We start from the raw sequence: 23,192 nt of genomic DNA, 5'->3' as shown, positions 1-23,192 counted from the left end.
ATCTTAACGCATAATAAAGTCAGGGTGGTTTTGAAATTTTTTTTCCCCGGACCCTTGGTATATACCCAAAGGTTTCATAGGTATGGAACATGGGCAACACATATCTCTGCATCTAGGAACAGAAGTGATCTCAAAAGGACCTTGGCTTTAGTATAATAATTTTTAAAAAGCCAGTTTCTTGTAAAAATGACGCAACCCCTTTGGGACAAATCAATACTTAGTGCATTGCCGTACTGTTTATAAGTAGATTATTTCGCATCTGGAAGACAAAAGGCATCATTAAAAATGCTACCTCAGCTTTTGCTGCTATAAAAAATAAATCCTGTGAAAAGGGAACATATTTACTTAGTGAAGCATCATTTAACTATCTTTCAGCTATTTCTATACTACATCTATTTGGGAAAAGTTATTACATATTCAGCCAATGAGTTAAGCAATCCACAAAACCAACTGAACTCCTCTGGACTAATTGCATTTGATCACATTCCCCCCCTTGATGTATTTCTCTCTCTTTGTTTCCTCCCCTTCTATTGGTTGTCTCCCCAACTACTGACAATTTTATTGAAAGCTCCTTGGGACATGGAACATTTATTGTTCCAGCTTCAAAGGGCTGCAGATCAGGTTGCCAGTCATGTAACACAACCACGTTGCCATACACAATTACGAATTGCTTCACTAAATGTGTGGCATCGTTCGAGCCTCTTTAAGAGCGTTTAGCTGCATAGTTGTAGCATAAATGATTATCGCTGCAAGGAAAGAAACAAAATACGTTAAATTGCTGCCATTTTGAGTTGGACTGATAAAAAAGGAAAATCCGCCAGCAGCAGCAGCAAAAGGCTTTCTGTTAACTTTTGCAGTCATTTCAGAGGGTCCTGATGGATTGCCCAAGATCATTAGCACTGCCAGTATTATTCTACATTAGACACATTCCCCACAATTCCAGTTTCCCAATCAATTCTTTCTACTAAAACTACTGCACAGCACCAAACTAACAAGTTACTTCCAAGTTAGCAGTCACCACTCTTCAAATACTACATTAGTAGAGTTATGGGGGTCGGCACCTACCCCCTTATCCTCATCCTCCTCATCCTCATGCTGTTCATACGCGCATGCTTCTGTTGAACTCACCAACCGTAAGGTCTTCAAAAAATCTCGCTCCCTTGGCTAATGAATATAACAGACAGGAGACAGGACAGCAAAGACAGACCACAAATGAAGAGTAGAATATGAACAGAAGAATATAATGAAGGGAACAAGTGCCGAGCAAGGGAAGTAATGCTCACAACAAAAGGAAATAATGACACCAGAAGGAAGTGTTAGACAATTACAGGTGGGAACGTTCCGCCCCCATTATTACTTGCAGACTGCGGTATAAAAATGAGAATTATAATATTTAGCATCCAACATTTGCCAGATTACTTTTATTAAACGTGAAGATAGAAAAGAAAAGGGCATAATAAGAAGTCTTACAATAGGAAACAATATTGCTAAGCTATTCAGAACTGTTCAGTAGGCAGTTCTGAAACTTGCTCTTAGTTCCCCCAGTTATGGAAACAATGAATTAAGAGAGAAACCCCAACAGCAAAGGCCAGTTGAATCTGCAACCGCATTGAGGCCTAAGGCTGTTGAAAAAGATTTGAAAGCTTACCAGGGCGTCTCCTGAAAGAACTTCTAAAAGAGAAATCAAGTTATGTCCATCTCTCAGGTCTTCATAGAGGTCATTCACATGCTTGCGGACCTAAAGGAGAAAAATGAAATACAGAAGTTAAGATGCTGTTTCTTTCAAGCAGAGGTGCAGCCGAAACCTATGCATATTTACTTCAAAGCAAGTTCCATCGAGTTAAATGGGGCTTATGCCCTGATAAGAATACATCAAAGATTGCAGCCTCAGGCTTAGCCACCTCTGTCTCAGGTGCTGCAATGGGAAGGGAAGAGAATTTCTGAACCCTCACCTGGCAATCCACTGCTATTTACCACGGTGGGGCTTCTGCCATTGCTTTGCCACTGCAGCAATGAGGTCAGCAGCACTCCCACTGGGCTCTATGGTGGCACTCATGCCATGATGCTTTGCTCTGAGAAATGGCCTTGTCTTGCAGCAAGGCATTCTGGGTAAGGCAACCTTGAAGAGCGCCATTTTGTTTTGCCTAACCAAACGAGTTCAAAGTTTAACTGGAGCAAATTGTGAAACTTTAAAATCTAAAAGCCTAATTACTACTCTCCAACTTCAAAGTAGCTCTGTAGCCTCAACTGCAATGTCTCCCTCTAGAAGGGACCTGTGTTTCAGAGGCTCCTTCCTCAAAATGAGGCATTGTTACATGGAGAATCTCAGCACATGTGCGCAGGAAGAGGAAGAGAAGGAAGAGGAGGAGGTCAGTGCATGTGGGTGATGCATGGGGATGTGATGGTGGCTTTGTTTCAGCCAGCAGTACGTCTTGCACTGGCCCTGAGAGTGATAAATTAATAAGGCTGTTCAGCAGAGTGCATAAATGCTTAGTGAGCTCAACCCCAGTCCACAGGGGGGGGGGCGGGAGTTAGCAGAAGTACAGTGGTACCTAGGGTTACAAGATGAGAACAGAAATCACGCAGCAACGGCGGGAGGCCCCATTAGCTAAAGTGGTACCTTAGGTTAAGAATAGTTTCAGGTTAAGAACGGACCTCCAGAACGAATTAAGTTCTTAGCCCGAGGTACTACTGTATCTCCCCATCACCCACCCCCCCCCATAATCTGGCAATTTATTCAACAAAGACTTTAAGAGTAAGAAAATGAAAGGCTATGGGAGAAAACAAAACAAAACACACACACACACACACACAGAGAGAGAGAGAGAGAGAGAGAGAGAGAGAGAGAGAGAGAGAGAGAGATAAAATCAATGCTTTTTCTGGGGGGACGCAGAGGTGCGCATACCCCTAAACATTTTTTGAATCTAAGTCTGCCCTCATTGAGGAGCAGTATTTCAATATGAGTAGGAAAATGAGAGTACCTCTAAACATTTTTTAAGAAACAAAAGAACTGTATATAATGCCCAAAATGGCCATGTTGACCAGGGCTGATGGAAACTGAAGTCTAAAACATCTGGAGGACACTGGTTGGGGGAAGCCTGGTCTAATTCAGTAGGAACCACATCCTTGAAACATGGCCCTGTAAATCATCCAACACTCACAGTCCATTTAATGCAACATGCATCAGTAACCAGTGTTCCGCAGAAGTGAAACCCATATATGAATCTGGTTGAATAATGATTATTATTATTATATAAACAGTAGCTCTGAATATTCTGATTTGTGGTATCTAAAATAAATAGCTCTATACTTCGTAGGTGGTGTGGAAACGTATATTTAAAGACTTGCCTGAATTGCTACTCACTGCATTCCCATTAAAAGGGGACATCTGCCAGCAAATGCCTTAATTGTTAAAATGTGTGTACATTAATAGATATATGTATGCTGAAAGTAGGGAGGACCCTCCAAAGCAGCTGCTCAAATCTGCCAAGATGTGGTTTTGTACTGCATATTTGGAATGGAAGGGGAGATTCTCAAGTGTGCGTTTCCAAAAATAGAGAGAACTAACCATCTCCCAAGACAGCTTGGAAGCACACCACCTCTGCACAAAGGTGTGTTCTTTTAATGATTATGTGAGGTTGTAAGCGATGTTACAAACCGAGTTAGCATTTTAACAGGGAATAATAGTATCAGAAGTACATTATGATTATGTTGATAATAAATCAGAACAAGCTCCCTAATTACCCCTGACAATAATTTCTACAGCTCCCTCAACCACCGGGCTCTTACAGTAAATGCAAATTAGTATTATTTAATTTCTTGTCCTTCTGTTTACGTTTAATGTGGGTTCCTGAAGAAGCTGTGTTTCAAAGGAACTGCCCCCCCCCAAAAAAAAATACCTGTGTTAAATTAAAAGGGAATGAAGGAGCATCACAGAGCTGGCATGCTGTCTATGTTTGCTGAGTAGGTTAACTGACAGAGGCACTTTTGGCTGGGGCCATCTATATTTTGGAGCCAGGGGTCATCTGTATACTCATACCACCCACCAATCCCTCTCTCTCTCATTTTCATCTGATCCTAAGGAGGCAATGGAAACCCTGAACCATTATCTGGAGACTGTGAAAAGGAAAACACACTGAAATTTAATCCAGACAAAGCATTAAGTACTATTGGTTGGGGAAATTGCAGATTGGGCTCAGAATTAGAGATTATATTGAATTAAAATGCTGTGAATAACATTTAAAACCAATTTATTATAGGCCAGCAAGCTAAAATATGTTTTCTATTTGCATTTTTTTTACTTAAAAAAAAAAAGAGGAGTGGGATATCTTAAATTAACTGTGACAACCCCTTGGCAATTTGAATCTCATTGAATAATGATTACTCCTGATAATAACCTAATGAATATGCAGTATCTATCCACCCAAACCAAACAGCTACCTATTTTGATAATTTCCTACAAAGCAATCTTTTTTTCCAGATAATTATACTGTGCATACTGAAGCATTATCAAGTATAGTTTGGAATTGTTTGTCTAATTGCCCTAATAGTGTATAGTTTGGAGTTGGAGCTGTTTATTTCTTCAGGTAACTATGTGATGGGGGTGGGGTATAAAAGTCTTAGCGGTATTCTCCAAGTGTGTATTTTGGCTTCTAAAGTGTCAGAATTCAAAGAGGGTTGTGAAAAGAAGATGTTTTAGATACTACACACTATGCAATATTGAAGACCAAAGTAACAAAGATGTTTATCAATAGGAGCTGTTTTTTAAAATAATCAATACCCAAAGACAAGCACCAGTCTAGCCCAGGCTCTCAGCACACAGCTAAAAGGGGGAGGGGGCATATCAAGTGTGGAAATCAAAGAAGCAGTATACATTATAGACCAGGGGTCAGCAAACTTTTTCAGCAGGGGGCCGGTCCACTGTCCCTCAGACCTTGTGGGGGGCCGGACTATATTTTGAAAAATAATAATGAACGAATTCCTATGCCCCACAATTAACCCAGAGATGGATTTTAAATAAAAGCACACATTCTACTCATGTAAAAGCAGGCTGATTCCCAGACCATCCGTGGGCCGGATTTAGAAGGCAACTGGGCCGGATCCAGCCCCCGGGCCTTAGTTTGTGTACCCATGTTATAGACCTATGTGGAGGAGGGACCAGTTTATAAAACTGCTCCCTCTACACAATCCCACATCAGGTTATAAGCCTGTTTGCAGCCCCACACACTGCTGTGGATGATCCAGGCCACTAAAAACAGAGAGACCACCAGGAAAGACCAATCACAGTAAAGACAGGCCCCAGGAAGTTGGCCCTAGCAGCTGCCCAGGTTCTGTGACCTCCCCGAGGCCCATTCATGTTGGATGTCAAAACCACAAAATGAAAAGCCCACTCAGCATGCACTCACTTTCAAACTGAGATGTCAAGGACAAATCTATCAAATCTAAAAGTGGGCAGGCTACACAATAGAAAAGGTGTGCGTGATAGAAATTGAGCTAAAAGGCTGGGGGGAAAAGAGCCAAAATATACCAAGTACGCTTTGCCCACAAAGCAAATGAGTAAAGTCAAAGCATATTTGCATATTTGGAATGTGGTTCTTCCCCTCGCAATTAATGATGCCTCACCCCACCCCCTCTGTGGCTTTCCTCTCTGGCAATTTTCTGGGCAAGAAAAGATTGGCAATCCTTTGCTTTCTCTCATACTTCAGACAAATTCCTCTCTTGGTTTCCTCTTCAGGTTTTCCAAAATGTGAACAGACGTTTTCTTGCCACCCAAATATAGATGAATAATTTGGTTTTAAAAGCCACTAAATCGATAATGCGTATTCATATGCTAATGCCTATTGGACACATATGTGCAAAAATACTTTACTGCTGCTTCTTAACGTTTCGTTTCAGACTCAGCATGCATACCGATTTGAACTGGAAGGCAAAGCAAGCTTGGCAACTAAGCTGCCAGTGAAATCCCTGGGATCTCCAGGGCAGGCTGCGGGAATTTGTTAGATCCTCCACGATTTACTGTGAGAATCTGGGAACTAAGCTATGTGCTGCCTCAGGCAGGCAGACTTGGGCAACATTCATAGCACAGCTGGGTGTGGGAGGCTTGGCAGCTTAGCTGGAACAAGAATGCCAGCCAGCCTTGGGGCAGGGGGAGAAGAGAGAGACTGTCATTTAATTCCATAACTGGAGGAAAGGCAAAAAGAGTGTTTGCCAAGATTAAAGCAGCAGCATTTAACCAGCTAAAATGGTACATAAAACAATAATGGCAATTCACATAATTGGGTGAGTTCACTAAGCAAGAAATATAGTTTTTGAGCATATTGGGGGGGTGTATCGTCTCCCTTCCCCACCCATCTTTTCTACTGAGTAAATTAGATGTAGATTGATCAATTACATTTATATACCATCTTTTCTACAAGGAGCTCATGGTGGAATACATGCTTCTTTGTGCCGCTCTCCATTGTTTCATCTCAACAACTCTATGATGTAGGCCAGGCTGATAGAGGGTGCCTGGCAGTAGTAGTAACAACAGCAACAACAACACAACAACAACAACAACAACAACAACCCAAGGTAACCCAGTGAACTTCCTGGCTAAGTGGGGATTTGAACTCTGGTGTCCTAGGACCTAACCAAACACTTTAACCACTACACCATACTACAGTGGTACCTCAGGTTACAGATGCTTCAGGTTACAGACGCTTCAGGTTACAGACTCTGCTAACCCAGAAATAGTACCTTGGGTTAAGAACTTTGCTTCAGCATGAGAACAGAAATTGTGTGGCGGCAGCAGGAGGCCCCATTAGCTAAAGTGGTACCTCAGGTTAAGAACAGTTTCAGGTTAAGAACGGACCTCCAGAACGAATTAAGTTCTTAACCCGAGGTACCACTGTATTTGTTTCAAATACTTCACACCTAGTTTACCCTACACAACATTTTATTAAAAATAATCTGGATTTAGTGTGATATACCAATTGAAAAACAAAGCAACACCCCCACCCATCATTCCTATATTGTTCACCTCTAAATAATCTTGCTCCCAATGTCCACTTTGCATGCTGTAAATATAGACTCTGCCTGCCCATGAGCTTATATGGCTCCTGGCATGCTTCTGTCTGTTCACTGACCTCACTATTCTTCTGCCTTGGTCAGTTTCAATGACACTTGAGCTGACCACAGCATAACTGAGATTTCTAAAAAAAGAAGAAACATCTGAATGCAGTTGATGCAGGTGCCGTATACATTTCCTTCATCCTCAGGCATTTGTGTGAAGACCAAAACTGGTCCAAGAGACCTGGGCCGAGTACTGGAGAGGTCTGTTGGTGGCTCCTTGAAGAGATAACGATTGCCTAGCCTGCTCTGTCTCCTATTTCCAGGACAACAATGGCTTGAATTGCTGCCTTATAAGCAGTATTCATTGGAGATCCCTGGTATACCTCAGGAGTTCTCAGGAATTCCTCAATAGTCAAGCTGGTAATGCACAAACCAAGAACACACCCCAGAACCCTTTGCAATGTCAAGGAATTCCATGGTCAACATGCAGAGCGCCCCAAAAGGCAAAGCTATTTAGAAAAGTCTCCCTAAAATAGAAAGTGCTTATATGATCGGTTTACATATATGAATGCATGTAAGCATGCACATACATAAATCTTATGCACCAGTTATCAGCAGGATTCTGATTACAGTGGTACCTCTGGTTAAGTACTTAATTCGTTCCGGAGGTCTGTTCTTAACCTGAAACTGTTCTTAACCTGAAGCACTATTTCTGGGTTAGCGGAATCTGTAACCTGAAGCGTATGTAACCTGAGGTACCACTGTACTATTTCTATAGTGCCAACCAGGACAATATCCTTTTTCAGCTGACTATAAGTGGCTCTGCCTGTACAGAAGCAGTGCTGAAGCGATGCTGATGGCAAGCGATGGGCTGCACCTCACAACGGTTGGGAGGAATGTTTTTGCCAAAAAACTAAGAAACCTCATCAGGAGGGCTTTAAACTGACTAATGTGGGGGAGGGAGACAGTGCTCCTGAAGGTAGGAGTCTATTAATTGATGAAGATGATCATCCAAATGTCATAGACCAAATGGAGCAAACAGCAAGCAGACCTAGTGGTGGGAGGAAAAAATCCTTAAATAAGAGACACGGGGGAATGACTAATGGACTTCAATGTCTGTACACTAATGCACAAAGCATGGGAAATAAACAAGATGAGCTTGAGCTCTTGGTACAGCAAACTAAATATGACATAATAGGCATCACTGAAACCTGGTGGGATAAGTCCCACGATTGGAATGTAAAAATGGAGGGATACAATCTATTTCAGAGAAACAGACCAGACAAGAAAGGAGGAGGAGTGGCGTTATATGTCAGGGATGTGTATACCTGTGAAGAGATCCAAGATTTAGAACCTCAAAGCCAAAGTGAGAGCATTTGGGTCAAAATTAAGGGAGAGAAGAATAATAGTGACCTCATTGTGGGAGTTTACTATAGATCCCCAAGCCAAACGGAGGACATAGATGATGCCTTCCTGGAACAGATGGCCGAGCATGCAAAAGGAAGGGAGATAGTAGTAATGGGGGACTTCAATTACCCAGATATTTGTTGGATGTCAAACTCAGCCAAGAGCATAAGGTCAAACAGATTCCTCACTGGCCTTGCAGACAACTTCATTGTCCAGAAAGTGGGAGAAGCAACAAGAGGAACAGCCATTTTAGATCTGGTCCTAACCAATGTCGATGACCTGGTTAATGGGGTAGAAGTGGAAGGATCATTAGGCGCAAGTGATCATGCTCTTCTGAAGTTTACTATACAGCGGAAAGGAGCAGCCAAGCATACTAGGACTCAATTTCTTGACTTTAAGAAAGCCGACTTCATAAAACTTAGGGAAGTGCTGGGTGAGATCCCATGGACAGTAATACTAAAAGGAAAGGGAGTTCATGATGGCTGGGAGTTTGTTAAGAGGGAGATAGTAAAAGCACAACTTCAGGCAATACCAATGAGACGGAAACATGGAAGGTGCCTAAAGAAGCCAGGGTGGCTATCTAAAGAACTTTTAACTGAGTTAAGATTAAAAAAGGATGTGTACAAAAAATGGAAAAGGGGGGAAACCACCAAAGAGGAATTCAAACAAATAGCCAGCACGTGTAGACACAAAGTCAGAAAAGCTAAAGCACAGAATGAACTCAGGCTTGCTAGAGAGGTTAAAAGCAACAAAAAAGGCTTCTATGGGTATGTTCGTAGCAAAAGGAAGAACAAAGAAACAGTGGGGTCACTCAGAGGAGAAGATGGTGAAATGCAAACAGGGGACACAGAAAGGGCTGAACTCCTCAATGCCTTCTTTGCCTCAGTCTTCTCCGATAAAGAAAACAATGCCCGACCTGAAGAATTTGGAGGAAATGATTCAGCAGAGGAAACACAGCCCAGAATAACTAAGGAGATAGTACAAGAATACTTGGCTAGTTTAGATGTATTCAAGTCTCCAGGGCCAGATGAACTGCATCCAAGAGTATTAAAAGAACTGGCAGATGTGATCTCAGAACCACTGGCAGTCATCTTTGAGAATTCCTGGAGAACAGGCGAAGTCCCGGCAGACTGGAGGAGGGCAAATGTTGTCCCTATTTTCAAAAAGGGGAAAAGAGAGGACCCAAATAATTACCGCCCAGTCAGTCTAACATCAATACCAGGGAAGATTCTGGAGCAGATCATTAAGCAAACAATCTGTGAGCACCTAGAAAGGAATGCTGTGATCACCAATAGTCAGCATGGATTTCTGAAAAATAAGTCATGTCAGACTAACCTGATCTCATTTTTTGACAGAATTACAAGCCTGGTAGATGAAGGGAACGCAGTGGATGTAGCCTACCTTGATTTCAGCAAGGCATTTGACAAGGTGCCCCATGATATTCTTGTAAAGAAGCTGGTAAAATGCGGTCTTGACTATGCTACCACTCAGTGGATATGTAACTGGCTGACTGACCGGACTCAAAGGGTGCTCATCAATGGTTCCTCTTCATCCTGGAGAAGAGTGACTAGTGGGGTGCCACAGGGTTCTGTCTTGGGCCCGGTCTTATTCAACATCTTTATCAACGACTTGGATGATGGACTCAAGGGCATCCTGATAAAATTTGCAGATGACACCAAACTGGGAGGGGTGGCTAACACCCCAGAAGACAGGATCACACTTCAAAACGACCTTGACAGATTAGAGAACTGGGCCAAAACAAACAAGATGAATTTTAACAGGGAGAAATGTAAAGTATTGCACTTGGGCAAAAAAAATGAGAGGCACAAATACAAGATGGGTGACACCTGGCTTGAGAGCAGTACATGTGAAAAGGATCTAGGAGTCTTGGTTGACCACAAACTTAACATGAGCCAACAGTGTGACGCGGCAGCTAAAAAAGCCAATGCAATTCTGGGCTGCATCAATAGGAGTATAGCATCTAGATCAAGGGAAGTTATAGTGCCACTGTATTCTGCTCTGGTCAGACCTCACCTGGAGTACTGTGTCCAGTTCTGGGCACCACAGTTCAAGAAGGACACTGACAAACTAGAACGTGTACAGAGGAGGGCAACCAAAATGGTCAAAGGCCTGGAAACAATGCCTTATGAGGATCGGCTAAGGGAGCTGGGCATGTTTAGCCTGGAGAAGAGGAGGTTAAGGGGTGATATGATAGCCATGTTCAAATATATAAAAGGATGTCACATAGAGGAGGGAGAAAGGTTGTTTTCTGCTGCTCCAGAGAAGCGGACACGGAGCAATGGATACAAACTACAAGAAAGAAGATTCCACCTAAACATTAGGAAGAACTTCCTGACAGTAAGAGCTGTTCAACAGTGGAATTTGCTGCCAAGGAGTGTGGTGGAGTCTCCTTCTTTGGAGGTCTTTAAGCAGAGGCTTGACAACCATATGTCAGGAGTGCTCTGATGGTGTTTCCTGCTTGGCAGGGGGTTGGACTCGATGACCCTTGTGGTCTCTTCCAACTCTATGATTCTATGATTCTATGAGTATGAAAATCTTTTACATCTATTTTGTCACTAGATAAAATTCTGTTGAGGAGTGAAAGGTGTCCCTATAGCATAGAAGCTGTGTCGCTCCAGATGTTGCTGGACTCCAACTCCATCATCCCGGACCACTGGACCACTGCTTCCAACATCTGGAAAGCCATAGAGTTCCCTCTTATAGGAATGAGGACTGTCCCTCTCTTCTCTTTCACAGATTTTATAATGTGGGATGTCAACATTTTCCGGACTTTGATCGTTAGTAAGCACTGGAAATGGAAAAGAGAGCCTGAGTACATTATTAATATATATGCATAGGAGGAGAGGGATCGCACATGATAAGGAAAACATAGCAACTCCTCCCCTGTTTTCTTCTTTCTATAACATATCCTTCTGGTTGCCAGATAAATACTAACTTGTAGCTCCAGCTGGTGTGTGCCTATACACATGAAAGGCTTCCCAAAGCACCTTTTAGCTTCCATTTTAATTGAGTGATACCACATCTGGGGTCCCTGCTGTGTTCTGTTGCTATCTAAGACCCGAGGCAAGAACAAGCCACAGCAGGCGGGCACATGTCCGTGTCCTCCCTGTCTCGGCAGTGTTTCCTTTCATCCTTTCGGAAACTCTCAATATATGTTGCCTCTTGGAGGGATGCTGCTGCATTTTAAAACATTGCATATTTTTATTTAGATTTGTCTTCTTGTTTGCAAGTTAAATCTTTCTGACTCCTCCTACCCGAAAGAAAATTTGCATCGGAGTTAAGCTGGTGAGCGACTCCTATGGCAACATACCCAAACTCTGCATGGTTCCCCAAGTATTACATTGTTAGTCCATGTAATAGCAGCTACAAGATACAAGGACCTTTGTGCAGATGGCGCTATTCCCTCACTCTTGTTCAGTCTTCTTGTCAAAAGCAGTTAGGTGCTAAAACAGGCATCAATTCTGTTTCTCAACAAAAGAGGCAGAAAAGTTGGGAAGCTGAACACAATGAAGCAGTTCTTTTTTCACAGTATCTTTTAAAATCTATTCACTTTCTTTTTCTTTTTCTTGTCAACTTCTTCCAGAGTAGAAAAAAATGGCAACCAGCACTGTGCAGAGAGGAATGTCTATATGAGAATAGAGGAGCTACACACAGACCTCCCACCCCACAAAGGCCTGTTTGTCCTGTGTTGCAGATGGGAATCTCACCATGAAGGTGTCATGGACTTTGAAGACGCTCCAACTCAGGACAAAAGGGAGAAACGTGCTAAGAGGAGGGCACATTTGGCAAACCTTCACCTTGATCAATTCCCGCAGGGAAACCTATGCCCTCACAGTGGAAGGTCATGTGGATCCAGAATTGGCCTCCACAGTCACTTACAAACTCACTGTTAAGACCCTGTTCATGAAAGACAATCTTACTTGGCTACAAGTGATCACAGAAAAAGAAGAAGAAGAAGAAGAAGAAGAAGAAGAAGAAGAAGAAGAAGAAGAAGCTGCTGCCCAGTGGCAAGATTAAATTCTGCCCATCATATGTAGGACTACAGCCCCTGGTTTAAGTTAATAATATCTATTGCTACCTCAAAGATGTTTGACAAATGTTCTCTAAATGATTCCTACGAATCCAGTTGCTTTGAAATTACATTGTAGTAGAAAGTTCCCGATTGTAAGGATCTTTCAACAACAATATATTTTAAACCACCTTTCAACCAAAGTTCCCGAATAAAACTTATCTGGCATTTGCATATCACCCAGATCATAGTTAGTGCTGACAGTTCAATGCTCTTCCTTCTTACTGACCTCTAAAACCTGTCACTGGGCTGTCTGAAATTATAATTCCATTTCACTTGTTTACTTGGGTTTGTCACTTCCAGTAACACTCCCTTTCCCCCCTCCTCAACCATCACAAACACTCTTCTGTCATGCCATATAAAGTATCCGTGAAGGAATTATGTGGTGTTTATCACCATACATCTGAGTTTGCAGCACAGACCTTTTCATGTTTTGTACTACATCCCCCAGGTGACACATTAAGTGCAAAATCATCTGCATTATTTCCAAGCATGCTGACAGCACTGTTTATTTCTTTTGTACATATTTTGGCACAATAGTCCAAAGTCTCATGCATTCCTATTCCTTTCTGTAGATGAGATGGAGTAGTTCCATTGGTGCCTAATTATTTAATAACCATGGGCTTACATTCACTCCCATCTCCAAGGATATTTTATTAAATATTTTATTTAACAGAATCATAATCATCTTATATACAGTGCATACAACCTCATTTCAACCAATAATAGTAATTTCTAGCCAGCACAGATGTGTGCCTTAACTGCCTGTATATTTCATAAATGCCCCCCAATTCCCTTAGTCATGCATAATTAGCGTACTGAATAGCTGAAGACATCAGCAACTGTAGGGAATGTGATACCATCATCGGGTTCAAAGGCAGGCTTGTGGAACTGATTTTACTGCTCTGAAACGGTCTTATTCCAAAATGCTAGAAATGAGTAGATAAATAAATAAATCCAGAATGCACATTAAAAAGGCTTTTTATTTTTTTATGTTTTATTCTGGCTTCAGGCACACGCAATAATTAAGATTGGAACAGGTTTTTAAAAAACAACCACCAAAAACCTCGCCACAGAAAAGAGCACACTGATTAAAGGAATCCTAGAAGCATAAAATAGCTAAGTCAAAAAGAGCCCCCAAGTGTCATTTCCACTCTCTGTACCAGGCCTCCTAGAAGTAATACAGCTTACAATCAAATTAATGGAGATGGAAGCCTCAGAGTATAGGGGAGAATTTTGGTGTAGGGAAAAGCTGCTGGTGTGCCTGCCCCGCCCCCCAGCTTTTATTTTATTTATTTTTTTCAAAACACAGGAAAGTGCACTTTGCTTCAGGAAGATAAAACTTCATTTTTTATGATGTGGGGGATTATTTTGAGGCAAAGGCCCAGCTTTTGCCTTACCCCCTTTTAAAGGACTACAGAAGTGCTGTAGAGGTACACTTCTCACTCCTGAAATAACATTTGCAACAACCAAACCAAGAGAGCCTTTTTAAAATGTCAATAACTGTGTGAGACTGTGGGTTGGGTCTGATGTTTCTCTGGTCGGTGTTAGTACACCCCAGATGGCCATGGAATCACACTGGGTCATGACTAACTTTAAGTCCCTTGATTTCAGTAGGTCTACACTGGATATGAGGGACACGGGTGGTGCTGTGAGTTAAACCACAGAGACTAGGGCTTGCCGATCAGAAGGTCGGCGGTTCGAATCCCTGCAATGGGGTGAGCTCCCGTTGCTCGGTCCCAGCTCCTGCCAACCTAGCAGTTCGAAAGCACGAAGTGCAAGTAGATAAAGAGGTACCGCTCGGGCAGGAGGGTAAACGGCGTTTCCGTGCGCTGCTCTGGTTCACCGGAAGCAGCTTAGTCATGCTGGCCACATGACCCGGAAGCTGTACGCCGGCTCCCTCGGCCAGTAAAGCGAGATGAGTGCCGCAACCCCAGAGTCGTCTGCAACTGGACCTAATGTTCAGGGGTCCCTTTAACTTTTTACACTGGATATGACTGAGTTGGATAAAATCCACAGCCAAGAGAGAATCAGATATAAATACTGGCTTTGAACTCCAACCTGAGTACTGGGAAAACAGCAATGGAGGACAGGTTTTGCCTTGGAAGACTCAGGAAGCAGAACCATAAAGAGACAGCTATCATAACTGGATGTGGATTTCTTTACCTCATTGGACCTTGGGTGAGATCCTGCGACAGAATGCAATGGAAGGAAGGGGGGATGCCAGGTTGAGAAATAACCCTCATATATTTGTGCAGCACGTCCATGAGTGCTGCATGTCAGTTTTAACCTCATGAGGAGTGGTAAAAATATTTCTTATAACATGACAGAATGAAACTGGTAAGTAATCTACTGCATGGTGAGAGAGCTTAATTCATGGTAGTTTGGGCATCTGTATTGATTCATCTCTGGATGACAAGGCGCAAAATAGCCCCAAATAATAGCCTTAAACTCTGTACTGAAATGATGGATCAATGACCCAATTCAGTGGTAACACTGCGTGATGCAGCAATGGCTCGGAGATTGGGAGGGCTTCATGGGCTCATGAGCACCTCCCTCTTCCTTCCGCAGTTAGCATTAACTTTGGTATCACTTTACATTTCTGTCAGTGTGTAACCATAGACTGCTTTGAGGTCTAAGCTACAGAATAATAATAATAATAATAATAATAATAATAATAATAATAATAATAATTTATTATTTATACCCCGCCCATCTGGCTGGGCCTCCCCAGCCACTCTGGGCGGCTTCCATAGAAACCAAAAATACAGTAAAATATCACACGTTAAAAACTTCCCTGAACAGGGCTGCCTTAAGATGTCTTCTGAATGTCAGGTAGTTGTTTATCGCTTTGACATCTGCTGGAAGGGCGTTCCACAGGGTGGGCGCCACTACCGAGAAGGCCCTCTGCCTGGTTCCCTGTAGCTTTGCTTCTCGCAATGAGGGAACCGCCAGAAGGCCCTCGGCGCTGGACCTCAGCGTCCGGGCAGAATGATGGGGGTGGAGAGGCTCCTTCAGGTATACTGGACCGAGGCCGTTTAGGGCTTTAAAGGTCAGCACCAACACTTTGAATTGTACTTGGAAACGTACTGGGAGCCAATGTAGGTCTTTCAAGATCGGTGTTATATGGTCTCGGCGACCGCCCCCAATCACCAGTCTAGCTGCCGCATTCTGGATTAGTTGTAGTTTCCGAGTACATATTGCATAGGCAATCTGTAACATTATTTTTGCTTAAAAGCAGACAGAGAAGGCTTCAAATTTGATTTTAAAAAGCTCGACTGTATTTTTGGGTTGTTGTTTTCTTTTAAAAAAACAACAGAACTCATTATCTCTTTATGGAAGCTGTACTTTCACGACTGCTGCTACATATTACTGTTAGAGCAAGCATTGTTAAAGATCAAAACTTATATAGAATTAAAAAAATTGGTGGCTTGTTTACTTTGACACCTTTTTTGTCCTCATATGCAAAAAGTCACAACTGTAACCACAAATTATAAATGAGGGGAAATGAATGTGGCATAATAAATACTAGCCAATCTCTACAATTTTCTGCATGTGGGATAGTATAAGATCCAACCACTCCCCTCGGGATAAATGGCACAGTTCACAATTGAAGCGGGGAACAAGCCAATATTTTTTCAAACTCTAATCTGCATACAGCAATATTGTACAGATAACAAGAAACAGCTTGCTGAATAATGTATCAATTAATTTTAAAGCCTTCAGCTGGTTTTAGCTGGTAAAATAACCCTGCATGTTAATACCTTGCAAGGACAAATAATAAAATATTAATCAAAGTTTATGCTAATCAAGTGTTAATTGCAAACAATCCATACCAAAGAGAATGAATTAATATATTAACAATATTAGCCTGCTAAGTTATTAATCCGGAGGAATAATTAATTTACTTTAACATCATTAATTTGAATACTACCAAGAAGGCTAATGGCTGTGCATGTTTATAGTTATATTTTATAGAGAGAGAGAGAGAGTTTTCTGTCTTACTCATTGATCCACAGTTTTGGGGCGTGGAATACCATTTCACCTCTAGAAACCATAAAACGGGAATGGAATCCCGAATATAAACTGAGGCACCTAATTTTACAAAAAAAAACCCTGGGAAAACTTATTGACTCGAGTATAAGCCAGTTCACCACACCACAAACCTCCTGGTGGGCCGGAGTGCGTGTTTGTGTGCGCAAATGAGCACACGGCAGAGGGGGCTTCTCTCTCCCCCCAAACCCTCCCACCCCCCTGCCTACCTAGGGTGCTGCCGAGAGGCAGAGGCTGGTGACGGCAGGGGCGGAGGAAGAACAAGCAGCCCAAAAGGGCTGCTTTCGGGCTTCTCCTTCCTCCTCCTCCACCGACAACAGCCTCTTATACCCTCACTTGAGTATAAGCCGGGGGGGGGGGGCTTTTTCAGCATAAAAAATGTGCTGAAAAAGTCGGCTTATACACAAGTATATACGGTACCTAGGAGTAAGTCCCAATGAACCGAGTATGACTTGCTTCTGAGTAGGCATGTATAACATTGCACTGTTAAGGTTGTGTTTTTCTGTTTCCTAAAAATACGTTAGCGTGCTACAATGCATCAATACAGAAAAGTATATTTGGCTTTATCTAATTCTTACTCTGTGCTTGCTGTTGCTCCACCCCCCACCCTCCTTACTGTCTTGTTCTCCTATTATGTAGTGAAGACCCTGCATATACTGCTTACACTGTTTGCACTAGGGTCCTCGGAGAACCCTGCTAATAACTGTGCCTCAGGAATTCAGGCAGATACATCTAATATCAACCCACACTCTGCTCCAACAGCTGGGGGGTTCCAGAGCAGAGTACCCCAGCCAAGTAAGCAGGGGAAGAGTGGCCAAATAATATATATGTGAATAATGTGCACTGTCTGAACCGTATTGCTCTAACACCCTTACTTCCCTGTAGTGTGGAGCAGTACCCTCCAGAAACAAGGGAGACACTTATCCACACACAAGAGTAAGCTTTGTGTTAGCAAAGGCCAGGCAAACCACTGCAGCCATTGCAACAGCTGCCTAAAAACCTATGAGCACGTTTTGCTTGAAGGATCACAATTCAGATTTAAGGAACATAATAAGCTGTCATCACACATGGTGTCTACTGCACTGCTCAATGCAGTCTAAGGCTAAGACATCAGCACTGGAGGAGCATTCAGGTGGCGATATCTCTTCTTCTCCCACACTTACTCTTCCCTTTGACTACCTCACACTGTCATGGCCCCGAAACAGGAACCTTTAGATGCAAAGTCTTCATATAAACAGTGGCCCCAATAAGGAAGCATGGTAGGCCCAGAGAGTGCTTCAAATGAAACAGTTCTCTTCTTCTCTGATGTTAAAACAAATCACCTACAACGTATCTCATACAGTGGTGCCTCGTGTTACGTACTGCTCCCCTTACGAATGCTTTGGGTTACACACTCCGCTAACCCGGAAGTAGATGCCCCTTGTTGCAAACTTTGCCCCGGGATGTGAGTGGAAGCCGCACTCCAGCAGCGTGGCAGCAGCAGGAGGCGTCATTGGTGAAAGAGCACCTCATGTTATGAGCGGTTTCCGGTTATGAACGCACCTCTGGAACGGATTACGTTCGTAACTGTAATTTGGTTTAAATTTGATTTACAAATTTAATCCGTTCTGGAAGTCCGTTCTTAAACCAAAGTGTTCTTAAACCAAGGCATGCTTTCCCATAGCAGGGGGGGGGACTCAATTTACAAATGGAACACACACAACAGGAAGCAGAACATGTTCTTATTCCAAGGCAAAGTTCACAAACCAAAACACCTACTCCTGGGTTTGCAGCGGTCTTAATCCAAGTTGTTCATAAATTGGGCTGTTCTTAAACCAAGGTACCACTGTATTCACACACTTAGGTCTGGAAACCTAAAAATACTTATGAAGAGGTAAATCCTACTAACGAAATCAGTGGGATTTGCTTCCAAGTAAACATGCTTAGGATTGGACCATTATGGATTAAGATCGTTCATCCATTAGCACCAACAAATAGTTGCAGACACAAAGCATGACTGTTCTATCATTTAAAGAAAAACAAACAAACAAACAACGGAAATGTCTATAGGATATTCAGTGGAAAACCATGCCAAGTTTACACACACAGGATTGCTACGCAGCTACACAGATATTATGATCCCATTAAGCATGCTTGTGAACTGACCTTCATAAGGTGCTGGTTTATCCATTTTGTGAATGTTTTCTTTTGTACTTTGTCCCGCTCATCTGAGGAGGAAAAAAAAAAGATTGCATTAATTCTAAAAATAGTACTTACTAAGGTCTGGGAGTGTTATGTTAAAAAATTTCACACTTCTTGAAAAGATAAGGTGACGATTCAATTAATCATCGCACGCTGGTTTGAAACATCTGTTACAACAAACTATAAGAGAGCCACTTACAAAGTCGAACAGGAGAGAGGAGGTGAAATTAAGAACCAAAAATGCGGAAAACTAATTTAAAAAGATTTTTTTAATTAAAAAAAAAAAGTTGATTAAGAAGAAGAAGAAGAAGAGTTTGGATTTGATATCCCGCTTTATCACTACCCGAAGGAGTCTCAAAGCGGCTAACATTCTCCTTTCCCTTCCTCCCCCACAACAAACACTCTGTGAGGTGAGTGGGGCTGAGAGACTTCAAAGAAGTGTGACTGGCCCAAGGTCACCCAGCAGCTGAATGTGGAGGAGCGGAGACGCAAACCTGGTTCCCCAGATTACGAGACTACCGCTCTTAACCACTACACCACACTGGCTCAGAAAGTAGGGAGGGACACTGTTTTCTACAGAGAAGGATGCCAACAAATACACATTCCAGATTATTTATTTCAGGGCTTGTCAACATGCTACATTCAAGATATTGTTGGACTCCAAATCCCATCAACCCTAAGTTAGCACAGTCAGTGGTTAGAGATGATGCGGCCTGTAGTTTAACAACATCTGAAGAGTACCACAGTGGCTATCCCTGATTTGTATATTGTTAAAATAATGTCTATCCTTTTCTATCACTTTGGATGCTCAAGGAGGCAAACAACATAAACAATAAAATACAAAAATAATAAAAAGACCCAAACTTCCCACCTCCCCAAATAAACATTGTTGAGATACTTTTGCAACACTGCCAGCTTGCAACCATCAAGAAAATGGTCTTAGCCATATGCTGAAACGGACTTGGTAATCCGCCATGGTGCCCTACAGATGAGGTGCGGCGACTGAATGGAACACGCCTGTTGGGAGAAGTATGGGAGACTGCGGTCAAAAAAGGAAAAAGACTATTAGTGAAGGCTGGTATTGCTTTTTTGCATATATTAGCAGGACTGATTGGTTGCATCTACTGTCATATGCCCATGGAACATTATGGTGAGGACTTATAATCTGAAAAAAGAGGACATTAGAAAAGAGTCAATATTTTATATTGCCATTTGTTATGCAGTTCTGGGGGGGGGGGTGGATTTGCCTGATATGCACGTCCATGTTTCAAAAATGAAAAAATGCATAATTCTTTTAAAAGTCCAATCTCACATACCCATCTAACAAACCAACAGAGGGTGAACAGACACAAAGCAGGACCTCTGCTAAGGAACAAAATGTGCACGTTCACATAGGGAACAGGGTGGGTCACCTTCACTTAAGGTAACCTCTCCTGAGGCTACTTGTGGCTTAAAGGTAAAGGTACCCCTGCCCGTACGGGCCAGTCGTGTCCGACTCTAGGGTTGTGCGCCCATCTCACTTAAGAGGCCGGGGGCCAGCGCTGTCCGGAGACACTTCCGGGTCACGTGGCCAGCGTGATGAAGCTGCTCTGGCGAGCCAGCACCAGCGCAGCACACGGAAACGCCGTTTACCTTCCTGCTATAAAGCAGTACCTATTTATCTACATGCACTTAGGAGTGCTTTCGAACTGCTAGGTGGGCAGGAGCTGGGACCGAAAGACGGGAGCTCACCCCGCCACGGGGATTCGAACCGCCGACCATACGATCGGCAAGTCCTAGGCGCTGAGGTTTTACCCACAGCGCCACCCGCATCCCTTGTGGCTTAGGAGATCAGATATTGAACTCTGACTACAACTTTGCTTCTCAGCCCAATTAAACACAAATGAAATATTGCAATGATAGTCTCCATCCACCCAGCTCCTGTCAAAAGCTTAGGACATTATACCACAAACACAAGTGCACAAAACTCTCTAAGCTGCTAATTTTCACCGGTCCAAATTTCACACCTGGTCCCAAGCTCACTTTATTCTTCCATATTGCTCTTTCCTACTTGCTGTCTGTTAAGCAGTGTCCACTCTTTCTTTAGGTGCTTACAGGACACCAGAAGGTTACTTTTCTGGACAGTTTCAGCACGGGTCCACTTGCAGCTCTTGCTGCCCCCTCCCTCTAAAACACTGGCTTTCAGTTGGTGGGTTGGGACCCACTACCAGGTCACAGCTTGATCTCAGGTGGGTCACAACAGCAGAATTACTGAAAAACAACTACAGTGGTACCTCGGGTTACATACGCTTCAGGTTACAGACTCCGCTAACCCAGAAATAGTGCTTCAGGTTAAGAACTTTGCTTCAGGGTGAGAACAGAAATCGTGCTCCAGTGGCATGGCAGCAGCAGGAGGCCCCATTAGCTAAAGTGGTGCTTCAGGTTAAGAACAGTTTCAGGTTAAGTACAGACCTCCGGAACGAATTAAGTACTTAACCTGAGGTACCCCTGTATATGGTTAAGAAAAGAAAGTGGGTCCCTAAACAAATGTTTGGGCTAAAGGTGTGTCCTGGGATTGAAAGTGGAAGAATACAGCTCCAAACTGAATGGGATCAGTTGCCAGAACAGACAGCCATAACACACCTCCACATATCCCTAAAATATGGAGCAGTTCTGTGAATTTTAATTCTATGCAACTGTGGAAACCAATCAACATCTCCAGCAGGGCTGTCAGGCTGTAACCCAAAGATTCCCCCTCTTCTTTTAAACCTGCTGGTCAATTGGGAGAGGAGGCGGTCGTAACCTCCTGCCCTTCTAAATCCTATTATCTTCCTCCTTCAGCTTGCTGTAACAAGCAGGATTTCAGCGCTGGAGTGGACTCTGGGAGGACAAAGGGAGAGGGACAAGTGGGAGTTGCCTCATCTGCTGATTCCCCCTTTCCTGGATTTGCTACCAGAGTAAGACTCAATTGATGCTAATCTTTAAGGTATGCAATGTCTCTCTGGACATAACGAAGACAAAGAAGCAAAGGAGTAGGTTTTTTCCATTTTAATTAAGAGGATCGCAACACATGTATCAATTATTCCTCATGTACTCTATTTCACAACGTAAGCAAGCACTGCTGTGTTGGGAAAGGCAATGCGCAGGATGGCAGAATAACTCAAGAACGAAGGGAAAGCAAAAGTATTTTTTAGAACAGAGCTGAAATGCCTGTGAAAATCAGGTACTGAATTTTTATTTTTGAAACTCCTCCAGGGGAAAAAGGTGGGGTTTTTTAACAGAATATCTGCAAACATTCTCAGTAGTGGTACTATTATTATCTGGTAGAAGCAGCTATTCCCCTCCTCCACTTGGCCCTGGAATTATGCAATGTATGGGTCATTGTGGTGGATAAAAATTGGTGGCTAGGCCGCCAACAAAGGAAGTCTGCTATATTGCCACCGTAGTTGCTTGCTACTGCAGCAAAAACCAAAAGCAAGTGGAAAGAGCCCGTGCTGCTAGCATTTCTAATATTAAGTCCCTTTCTCAATATTTTGTTAGAGAATTTCATCAACTTCACACTGGAGAAAAGTCTGTAAAAAAAAAATCTTCCCATTACACTACCCTCAAACAAAGAAAAGATAAAAGAAGGGCCATTTTCACCCAGTCCTCAAATGTTTTTGATATTAGAGGTCATATTAACATTTGCTGTAAAAATAAACTTTGATTCTTCCAGCTTATGCCATTTATTCCAACTTCAGTTTTAATATATGCCTCTGTCTTGAACTTGCTAGATGCAGATGAGTGATAGGAGGCACCAGCTGGGGAACCCCCAAGGGAAGAAGGACCAGAGCCAGGGGATTGGTGGTGGGACAACAATGAGTGGTCAGAGGGAAAAGAGGAAGTAGACTGGGAGGAGGAGGTATCAGAAGCTGAAGAGGTAACAGGGCTTAGTGAGCAGGAAGCTTCTGTGGCAGAGAGTGGTCCAGAATCAGAGGCAGAAGCGGAGGCTGGAGAGGCCTTGGCAGAGATGGGTGAAGAAGCCAGGGTGTTTCCCCTTCCTGCTGTGACTAGCTCCCCTCCCATTTGGTCTTCCAGAACCAGAAGGGGTATGAAGAGAGTGGAGCAAAGACAGGCAAGACAACAGAGTCTCAGATTGCTAAGGAAGTAACCAGGGGAGGAGGAGACTTAGGGAGCTTCGGTCTTTACAACTGCCTCATAGGGTCAAGTTCTACCAGGAAGAGTTGATGTGCTCTCTAGGCCTGGCCTCCTGAGCTGTCTTGCTTCTTTGAATAAAGAGTTAATTTCACTGAATTCTTTTTGAGTTATTGATGACCGGCTCCTAGCACCCACTCCTGTAAGCCTCTTACTGCAATTGTGTTATACTTAGAACAGCACTGCCATGACAACAGTAAAAAGCTAATTGTGATAGTCACAGACTAGATCCACAGAA

The 23,192-nt window shown here is 42.9% G+C and overlaps 1 protein-coding gene across 42 annotated transcripts in view; it reads right to left on the bottom strand.

Moving 5' to 3' along the window:
- DST (dystonin) overlaps positions 1-23,192 on the bottom strand; it is a 315,621-nt gene that overhangs the window by 208,680 nt on the left and 83,749 nt on the right. For 23 of the 42 annotated variants that reach the window (XM_083431260.1, XM_083431249.1, XM_083431286.1 and 20 more), the window contains 3 exons: positions 18,746-18,807; positions 1,649-1,738; positions 1,066-1,164 (listed from right to left, as the gene is read on the bottom strand). In XM_083431260.1, coding sequence (XP_083287386.1) covers positions 1,066-1,164; positions 1,649-1,738; positions 18,746-18,807 — 251 coding nt within the window. The remainder of the gene's footprint in view (positions 1-1,065; positions 1,165-1,648; positions 1,739-18,745; positions 18,808-23,192) is intronic. The other 19 variants (XM_083431241.1, XM_083431244.1, XM_083431240.1 and 16 more) reach the window with 2 other exon arrangements.

The sequence above is a fragment of the Podarcis tiliguerta genome (assembly GCF_965153285.1).
Source record: "Podarcis tiliguerta genome assembly, chromosome: 3".
NCBI classification, from domain to species: domain Eukaryota; kingdom Metazoa; phylum Chordata; class Lepidosauria; order Squamata; family Lacertidae; genus Podarcis; species Podarcis tiliguerta.
This window is presented reverse-complemented; position numbering and strand designations above follow the sequence as displayed.